Source organism: Salvelinus namaycush, chromosome 20 (assembly GCF_016432855.1).
Source record: "Salvelinus namaycush isolate Seneca chromosome 20, SaNama_1.0, whole genome shotgun sequence".
NCBI classification, from domain to species: Eukaryota; Metazoa; Chordata; class Actinopteri; order Salmoniformes; family Salmonidae; genus Salvelinus; species Salvelinus namaycush.
Genome location: NC_052326.1, coordinates 27,185,509 through 27,195,875, shown reverse-complemented (window position 1 = coordinate 27,195,875; position 10,367 = coordinate 27,185,509). Strand labels below are relative to the sequence as shown.

The window sequence follows — 10,367 nt, the reverse complement described above, 5'->3', positions numbered from 1 at the left end:
TTGACTCTCATCGTCATGTGACGCGAGCAAAATGATTGCTGGGTCTGATGGGAAATGAAGTCTAAATCTATCAGTAATTGATTACAGTGATTCTCAACCACGGGGCATGGGAGGACTAGGAGCTTTCAGGGTGCCTGAAAAAGCATAAAACGAACACATTGAAAATTACAGCAGCTAGACTAAAAGGTGGTCCCCAGATTGTTTGAGTGCGTTTCAGTGGGCCCTTGATCGAAAAAGGTTAGAAAACCCTGGATTAGATCTATGATGTACTATAATCTAGCAGGACTGGTTTACTACACTGAACAAAAATATAAACGCAACATGCAACAATTTCAAAGATTTTACTGAGTTATGGTTCATATAAGGAAATCGGTCAATTTAAAAAAAAAAATTAGGCCCTAATTTATGGATTTCACATGACTGGGAATAGATTGTAGATATGCATCTGTTGGCAAAAAAAAAAGGAAAGGGCGTGAATCAGAACCTGTCAGTATCTGATGTAACCACCGTTTGTTTGATGCAGCGTGACACATCTCCTTCGCATTTCCTTCGCAGTTTATCAGGTTGTTGATTGCCATTGATTGCCACAAATTGCCATTGATAAAATGCAATTGTGTTTGTTGTCCATAGCTTATGCCTGCCCATACCATAACCCCACCACCACCATGGGGTCTCTGTTCACAACGTTGACATCAGCAAACCACTCGCCCACACAATGCCATACACGTGGTCTGCCATCTGCCCAGTACAGTTGAAACTGTGATTCATCCGTGAAGAGCACACTTCTCCAGCGTGCCAATCGCCATCGAAGGTGAGCATTTGCCCACTGAAGTCAGTTACGATGCCAAACTGCAGTCAGGTCAAGACCATGGTGAGGATGACAAGCACCCAGATGAGCTTCCCTGAGATGGTTTCTGGCAGTTTGTACAGAAATTATTCGGTTGTGAAAACCCACAGTTGCATCAGCTGTCTGGGTGGCTGGTCTCAGACGATCCCGCAGGTGAAGGTCTTGGGCTAGTTACATATGGTCTACGGTTGTGAGGCCGGTTGGACGTACCGCCAAATTCTCTAAAATGACGTTGGAGGCGGCTTATGGTACAGAAATTAACATGAAAATCTCTGGCAACAGCTCTGGTGAGCATTCCTGCAGTCAGCATGCTAATTACATGCTCCCTCAAACCTTGAGACATCTGTGGCATTGTGTTGTGACAAAACCTTTTATTGTCCCCAGCACAAGGTTCACCCGTGTAATGAGTATGCTGTTTAATCAGCTTCTTTATATGCCACACCTGTCAGGTGGATGGATTATCTTTGCAAAGGAGAAATGCTCACTAACAGGGATGTAAACAAATTTGTTTACAAAATTTGAGAGAAATAAGCTTTTTGTGCGCATGGAAAATTTCTGTCAGGCTGCGTGTTTGAATCGCATCACGAACAACTTTAGCAATTTAGCAACTTTGCAACTATTTACTACTTTTTAGGTACTTTGCAACTACTTAGCATGTTAGCTAACCCTTCCCCTAACCTTAACCCTTTAACCTAACTCCAAACCTTAACCCTAACCTTAATCCTAACCTTAACTCCTAACCCTAAACCCTAGCCCAGCTAACGTTAGCCACAACAAATAGGAATACGTAACGTATCATACAAAATGTCAGTGGTTATATGTTGCCATGGGAATAGCAGAGCTTGGAGAAGCTGGGGGCTGGTTTACTGAGGGGTCTTTGCTGAGGAGGAGGTGTGAAGGGAGGCCTGTTGAGTTTCAACATAAATGTAACTGTACTAGGTCAGCAACAACATGGTGGTAGAGACTCGGTCTCAACCTTTAAGTCTTTACTGAAGACTCATCTCTTCAGTGGGTCATATGATTGAGTGTAGTCTGGCCCAGGAGTGTGAAGGTGAACGGAAAGGCTCTGGAGCAACGAACCGCCCTTTCTGTCTCTGCCTGGCCGGTTCCCCTCTCTCCACTGGGATTCTCTGCCTCTAACCCTATTACAGGGGCTGAGTCACTGGCTTACTGGTGCTCTTTCATGCCGTCCCTAGGAGGGGTGCGTCACTTGAGTGGGTTGAGTTACTGACGTGATCTTCCTGTCTGGGTTGGCGCCCCCCCTTGGTTTGTGCTGTGGTGGAGATCTTTGTGGGCTATACTCGGCCTTGTCTCAGGATGGTAAGTTGGTGGTTGAAGATATCCCTCTAGTGGTGTGGGGGCTGTGCTTTGGCAAAGTGGGTGGGGTTATATCCTTCCTGTTTGGCCCTGTCCGGGGGTATCATCGGATGGGGCCACAGTGTCTCCTGACCCCTCCTGTCTCAGCCTCCAGTATTTATGCTGCAGTGGTTTATGTGTCGGGGGGCTAGGGTCAGTTGGTTATATTTGAAGTACTTCTCCTGTCTTATCCGGTGTCCTGTGTGAATTTAAGTATGCTCTCTCTAATTCTCTCTTTCTCTCTTTCTTTCTCTCTCTCGGAGGACCTAAGCCCTAGGACCATGCGTCAGGACTACCGGGCATGATGACTCCTTGCTGTCCCCAGTCCACCTGGCCTTGCTGCTGTTCCAGTTTCAACTGTTCTGCCTGCGGCTATGGAACCCTGACCTGTCCACCGGACGTGCTACCTGTCCCAGACCTGCTGTTTTCAACTCTCTAGAGACCGCAGGAGCGGTAGAGATACTCTTAATGATCGGCTATGAAAAGCCAACTGACATTTACTCCTGATTATTATTTGACCATGCTGGTCATTTATGAACATTTGAACATCTTGGCCATGTTCTGTTATAATCTCCACCCGGCACAGCCAGAAGAGGACTGGCCACCCCTCATAGCCTGGTTCCTCTCTAGGTTTCTTCCTAGGTTTTGGCCTTTCTAGGGAGTTATTCCAAGCCGCCGTGCTTCTACACCTGCATTGCTTGCTGTTTGGGGTTTTAGGCTGGGTTTCTGTACAGCACTTCGAGATATTAGCTGATGTACGAAAGGCTATATAAAATAAACTTGATTTGATTTGATTTTTTTTTTTTTTAAACGACAGGGCATTTCATGCATAGTATTAAACTTATTGAACAGAGTCAGAATTATTTGTTGGAATTTAGGGGTAGGAGTTTGCTTTTGAATTTACTCTAGTGAATTTCAACTGAAATATAATATATTATTGTCCTACACTGTAAATTGTGTCAACAGTATCTATTTGTCCTAAGCTGGTAAACCCTGTCCTACACCTACACTCTCTTCTCTTTCTGTCTATCCACTACTCTCATAATATAATGAGTGAAATGTGAAAGTATCCATCGTGCCCTTTGTTGTGACTGTTTTTCTCTTTTCTTTTACCTGAAGGTCAGATCACCGACTCCGACTTTGAAGTTAAAATGTCACCCCGAGGTTAGAGTATTTGAACTGCATCTTTCCCCCTCTTTCAATGGTATATCAAAGCAATGAGGGGCACCAACCACATACAGTGAACTACAATACTGCTCCACCCAGCAGCTAATGGAAATAGAGATGAGCCACCCAAATAACCTTGGTCTCTCCATTAAGAAAGTTAACATCAATCCTGCACACAAACAAACATAAAGTAGAGCAGTTTTACAAAATATATTTATTTATAAATGATATTCATCAATCCTCAACACTAGGCTAATTACCTTTTTGGCTTTTTGGAGGTGGTGAAAGAACAAAATGGTTTTCGTAAATCCAGAGCCTATATAGATCATATCTTCTCGGTCTGTACAATAATCAGAAATAGATTACACGAAGAGAAGCCTACTTTTGCATGTTTCATGGATTTCCAGAAAGCTTTTGATTTTGTAAATAGGGATCTTTTAGCCTATAGTTGGTTAAAGACAGGGGTTGAAGGGACATTTTATCACGCAATCCAGTCTCTTTACAAAGTACCATTTGCTTGTGTGCGTGTTAATGAATATCGTACAGATTGATTTCCCACACCCTCAGGTGTAAAACAAGAAGATGGCGTATCACCGACTTTGTTTGCTATGTTTATAAATGATTTGGCAAAATAAATTAAACAGTTAAATATTGGAGTAAGATATTATGATGAAATGCTGATGATATTATTTTGATGGCAGAAAATGAACAAGACCTGCAGAACATGTTATTATGTGCAGTCAATTGGTGTAAAAGATGGAGACTCACGATCAACCAGACAAATACACAGATAATGCATTTTAGAAAACCAGGTACGAAGATAAGTGTTTTTCAGTTTTGTTTTGGTGAAGATATTCTTGAGCTTACTAGCAATTATAAATATTTGGGTATTTTTATTGATGAACATATTACCTTTCTATATGGAACATCTGCCCTGGCCAACTCAGCAAGTAGAGCTCTTGGGGGAGTCAGGAAAAACTAAAACACTCAAAGATATTGTTTATGCTACGTATTCCAAACTGTATGAGACATGCGTGTGTCCTGTTCTGGACTATTCAGCAGGAGTGTGTGGTGCTAAGAGATATTTTAAAAATGAACTTGTCCATAATAGAGCAGTACGCTACTTTTTAGGAGTCCACAAGTTTGCACTGATTCAATAACTGGGGGCATGGCCTGGGAACCCTGTGAGGTGAGATTGAAGGCATATCCCAGACTGGCCAATAAAAAGAAAAGATTAAGATGGGCAAAATAACATAGAGATATGTTTTTTTCATTGCAACTCTGCCTAGAAGGCCAGCATCTCGGAGTTGCCTCTTCACTGTTGACATTGAGACTGGTGTTTTGCGGGTACTATTTAATGAAGCTGCCAGTTGAGGACTTGTGAGGCATCTGTTTCTCAAACTAGACATTCTAATGTACTTGTCCTCTTGCTCAGTTGTGCACTGGGGCCTCCCACTCCTCTTTCTATTATGGTTAGAGCCAGTTTGCGCTGTTCTGTGAAGGGAGTAGTACAGAGCATTGTACGAGATCTTCAGTTTCTTGGCAATTTCTCGCATGGAATAGCTTTCATTTCTCAGAACAAGAATAGACTGACGAGTTTCAGAAGAAAGTTCTTTGTTTCTGGCCATTTTGAGCCTGTAATCGAACCCACACATGTCGATGCTCCATGTACTCAACTAGTCTAAAGAAGGGCAGTTTTATTGCTTCTTTAATCAGAACAACAGTTTTCAGCTGTGCTAACATAATTGCAAAAGGGTTTTATAATGATCTATTAGCCTTTTAAAATTATAAACTTAGATTAGCTAACACAACGTGCCATTGGAACACAGGAGTGATGGGTGCTGATAATGGGCCTCTGTACGCCTATGTAGATATTCCATTCAAAATCAGCCATTTCCAGCTACAATAGTCATTTACAACATTAACAATATCTACACTGTATTTCTGATCAATTCAATGTTATTTTAATGGACAAAAAAATGTGTTTTTCTTTCAAAAACAAGGACATTTCTAAGTGACCCCAAACCTTTGAACGGTAATTGTTTGGATAACCTTATTTACTATTATGTATTGATTTTTAGCTTACATTTTTTTTCACTCTTCATGCGATGCACAATGCAGAGAACATCGGAAGAAGAATTATCATGTAATTACCATAGTGAATTATTGTAATGTTTGTTCATGTGTCAATTAATCTCATAAGGGATGGCTTGCCAATTGGCGAATTTGACACAAAAATAAAATTTCATTCATTCATTCATATTTGTTAAACCAATCAATAAACGAGTAAGAAGCCAGAAAGGAAATAAATAACTTTTATTCTGTACTCTTGCATAAACCATATATGTTTTAACAAGGCTGATACCTCAAATTGGCCAGTACTGTTTTGGACAGCTCAAACCATTGTAAATCCCCTCACAATGTGACACCAGAGACAGCAGACGTGAAGGCGTTGTATCAAGTCTCTCAGACAAAGCCACGAGGACAGCTTTTGTCAGTCTGTCCTTGTCCAGCTGCAGAAGGAAAGCAACCCAGGGAGCATATAGTTAAAAATATGTGGCATAACTTACACCATATCTTTTCTATGTGTACATTGTGTGCTGGACCTGCAAATGAAGTCAATATTGTATCTGAGGTAGAGAACTCTGAGGAGCTGCACTGTAAAATATAATTGGTTTATTACATTCTCCAACCCGCTGCTCCACAGCTAATCAACACACATTGAAAAGACAGTTACTGTATACCATTTGAATACACCATTGTATTTTGTTAATTAATCAAAAAAGATACAGTAATCAATAATACCTAATAATAATCAACAATAAAATGCTTAAGTTGCAGAGTTGAACTCACTGTTAGGTTTTATCAAACATCAAACAGCAAATGTAAAAATCTAATTGTATAGAAATGTAATGTAGTGCATCAATTAACAAAAATACTCCTGCCTTAACTGAACATCTGCCCATGTCAATTTGAGGGGCACTGCACTATCTAAACGGTAGATAGATGATAAATAAATGTATTTTTCTGACAGGCCAGAAGTAGTTCAGGATTAGTAAGGAAAAGATTGCCTACATCCTAACTGTGGTCACAATAAACCTGGCCTGCTTATGGGAAAACACAGATGATGTGTTAAGGAAAAGCACCAGAAAGAGGGTGGTATCTGCCCAGAGGTTTACCTATCAACAACAGATGGCTGCCCCATGGTACTTCTTACTTCCTCCGTGCCTCAACCTCACAACCAGGGCACAATTAAAGTACTGTAGCTCGTTCATCATCTCTAAAAGTCCCAACTTTCAGTATCTTTATCGTAGTTATATAGTGACCATTCACTCACTGTCTACTATACATCCGTTTAATTATATTCTACAGAGGTAAAGGGGTAAGGAATACTTACATATTTTCAGGCATGTCTTCCTGCACTCCAACATTGGTTTCTATATTCTACAGCTTATGTAAATAAGCTGTCATACATAAATTCTTCAAAAGTAATTGATCTACCGGTATCAGATATTAGACAAGTGTTTGGCTCAATGATGACTTCTGAAAGTCATAAAACCTGATATAGTTTAAAGTAGGCTTATCGAAAGAAAGACGGCTGACAGACTCTAACAGCCCCTTTGCTCAAGGGCTTGTTTGGTTTGAAATCCAAAAGGAAAATCTCAGAATATATAATACATCTGTATTAATAACATACTGGCACTATCAATGCATTATGAAGTAAAAAAAGTAAGGAATTAAATCTCTAAAACGAATTCCCTAACAAACAAACCCAATATCGGCATCACTGACAATATTAACCTGTCAGATACACTGCAGCTACAGTTGTGCCATTTGTCTTTCTCCCCAAAATGCCAGAATCCACAGCAAATTATTTGTTGTATACTCTAATAGGAACATTATAGAAATAATATAAATTCCATAGCATTGCAGCCTTTACAGAATGGAAAGTGAAGCTGCAAAATGTGATTCAGGGCAATATGCACTCCTTAAAAAATCTAAATTTCCCATTGCACAGCTTTTGATTGTTAAGAATAAAATGCTTTTTACATAAAATAAATACATAACCTAACTGTCCGATATGATATGGTTGTTTTTAATCTGGTGATGCTCAAGGAACTCTGAAGTCTCCTCTGCAATCTGTCCTGGGATGCGGAAGTCAATGGGTATAGGCTGTGGGGGCTGGGCCAGGGGTCGGCAGGCCTCTCCCTTGGGGCTGGAGGTGCTGTGGGAGTCCTGGGGATCCAGGTTGCAGCCAGTGCCCTGGAGGAACTGCAGGAAATTCTCCTCTATGGATCCCTCACGGCTGGGCAGTCGGTCCTCCTCTCCCGCTGCCTGGCGGAACAGGCAGGGCACATGCTTGCCCAGCTCCTCGCGGATCTGCCGGTTCAGACAGCCGTAGAAGAAGGGGTTGGAGGTGAAGCAGAAGTAGCCGATCCAGGTGACCACCTCCTCCAGGGGGGCCAGCGTGGCTGGAGGGCTAGAGGCCAGAGCTGAGTACAGGTGAAAGGAGAAGTAGGGCAGCCAACAGCACAGGAACTGTCCTCCCACTGCTGCTAACACCGCTGCCGCCTTACCCCCTCCGAAGGCGCGGTGAGGAGTGTCGCGCCCCGCCCCTGTCCCCGAGCTGGTCACCATGGTGGAGCGGCTGCTGAGCGACTCAGAGCGATGGCGGCGGGGCGTGTCCATCCAGGTCGGCAGGGGCCCGTGGTGCATGGCCGCTACCCGTGCCACCTTGAACATGCTGCAGTACACTACCAGGATGACCATCAGTGGACACAGGAAGTACACCAGCGTGAACAGGACCATGAAGGCAACACGGTTTGACCCGCCCCCTGTCCAGTGCAAGGAGCATCGCCTGTGACCCTGAGCAGCAGAGGGTGAGGGTACACCTCCACCCCCTCCCCCAACTCCAGCACCCTCCAGAAGAGGAGTCCTTTCGCCCTGTAAGGCCCAGGCCAGCAGCGGCAGGACGGACATGGACAAAGCTTTGACCCATATCCCCACCAGCACTGAGGCCACCAGGCCAAGGGTCATCTTCACCTCGTAGCGCATGGGGTGGATGATGTAGTAGTAGCGCTCCACATTGATGGCTGAGATGGAGAGGATGGCGGCGCTGACCAGGCACACGCTGAGGAAGAGGTAGCTCCGACACAGGGCCTCGCCAAAGAAGGCCCGGCCTGAGAGCATGCCCAGGGGCATCAGAACCAGGGCCGCCAGCAGGTCCACCAGGCACAGATGGAAGACAAAGGCAAACTTACGTAGCTGTGGGGCCTTGGCGATGACAGCCATTATGGCCACGTTGCCCACCACGGCCAGCAGGTCCATGAGCAGCATGGCGAGTAGCGCTATTGACTGGGACAGAGCTCCGCCCTCGGGTGACTCAGAGGACGAGGTGTTGGGCATGGGCAGTGGGAAGGGGAGGGAGGAGTTCCACAATGGCTCCATCGAATGGCGGGACAAGGCGGGCGGGGGGTGTCAATCACAGGCCCATCACCCATCCTTCACAGCCTGGGGCGGGGCCAGGAACCAGAGGCCCAGTCTGGGAGGAGGTCAGACAGCAGCAGCTCTATAGACAGGGGGTGAGATCCTGCGTCACCCTACGAAAAGTCAACTCCCCTCAACCTCCTCAGCAATGCAGGCCTTTTCCTAGGAACAGAGAGAAGCAGGATGAAGGACATTAGCTACTGCAGTTTGATTAAGCTGAACCACGGTGCACCAGGCTATGGCCCGTGACGTGAACGGGCAAAGCACTGATGAAGGAGCGGCGTTCTCAAATCGAACAGTAATCCGCGCTGCTCGGTCACGTTGTCAAAAAAGCAGCAGGATGCATCGTTCGGAAACATACAACATCTCTTTCCCATTAAATATATTTTCATTGGGAAGGCAGGTAAAGGGTTTTTATCAAAAGCAGTCACTTTTGCATGTGAAAACACATGAATCCTCTCAGACTCAACTCGAGCACACTCTCAGTCAACCTTAGCCACAACCACAGCCCTCAGCTGTGAAACCTGCTACTACAACCTGGGGTGTTATCATTAGTCCAAACAGCTGCAAAATGTTCTGTTTTGCAACAAAAACTAGAGTTTCTATTGGACAAGTTTAGGTAGGTCCCTCCTGGTTTCGCCCTTTTGCTTCTGTTTGGTTCCTAGTGAATACACCCTTGACCTCTATTCTTTGTTATTCATTTGAAATTCTTGTTATTCTTGTTGGCTTCTAGGTCTATGGTTATGTTGAGTTGTGTAGTATAATGATTGTGATTGGATCCATTTAGCACAGTCTTATGACCTGGCACAGGAGCTCATGTGTCTCCACTTGTGATGCTGTTTCTCAGCTATCCCAATATGCACGTTGTTCACTTTCAGAGTACACAGCACTGGATAAATGTCTTTAGAATTACACTCTATCCTATGTATTCCTGCCCTTTTTCCTCTTCATGCTCTTCCTTCTCATCTTCCTCATCCCCCCGCCTCAATACAATGAGCAGTATGTTAGCATTGCTTTTCTTCCAGACTCTGTGATTCTCTTTTGTCAACAATATCACATTCAGTATAAGCCTGTATGTCTGCTCGTGAGCCACAGTAAACGCCAACACGTCCTTGAAAAGAAAAGGTGCGTAAGATAATGCCATTAGATCTGCATGGCTTAGTCATTGTGGATATGCTTCTGCCTATACAGGGTTAGCCACTATGCTAACCTATTAGACACCAATTCTAGCCTCATTAGTCTCCCACACCAACTCTTCTCTTACTGCACTTATGCCCCCATGCAGCCCCTTAACACACACAACACATACTTCCAGTCCACCCTGCCCCTCCTGCTTTTTTGATCCAAATCGAAAGCTATCCACAGGTCACTTGTGACTGTCCCTATCTCCCGTCTCAGCACCCAGTCTTTCACCCATCAATCAGAACAAATCGATTACATTCACAGTCTACAGGGACCAACCCCATGCCCAACATTACATAACAACCCCATGGGTTATCCCCATGTAATA

At 44.1% G+C, this 10,367-nt stretch overlaps 1 protein-coding gene across 1 annotated transcript; it reads right to left on the bottom strand.

Moving 5' to 3' along the window:
• Positions 1 to 7,438: 7,438 nt before the first annotated feature.
• On the bottom strand, positions 7,439 to 8,818 carry LOC120064736 (G-protein coupled receptor 61-like). Its single transcript, XM_039015353.1, has one exon. The coding sequence runs from the start codon at positions 8,816 to 8,818 to the stop codon at positions 7,439 to 7,441; it is 1,380 nt and encodes a 459-aa protein (XP_038871281.1).
• Between the last annotated feature and the right edge of the window lie 1,549 nt (positions 8,819 to 10,367).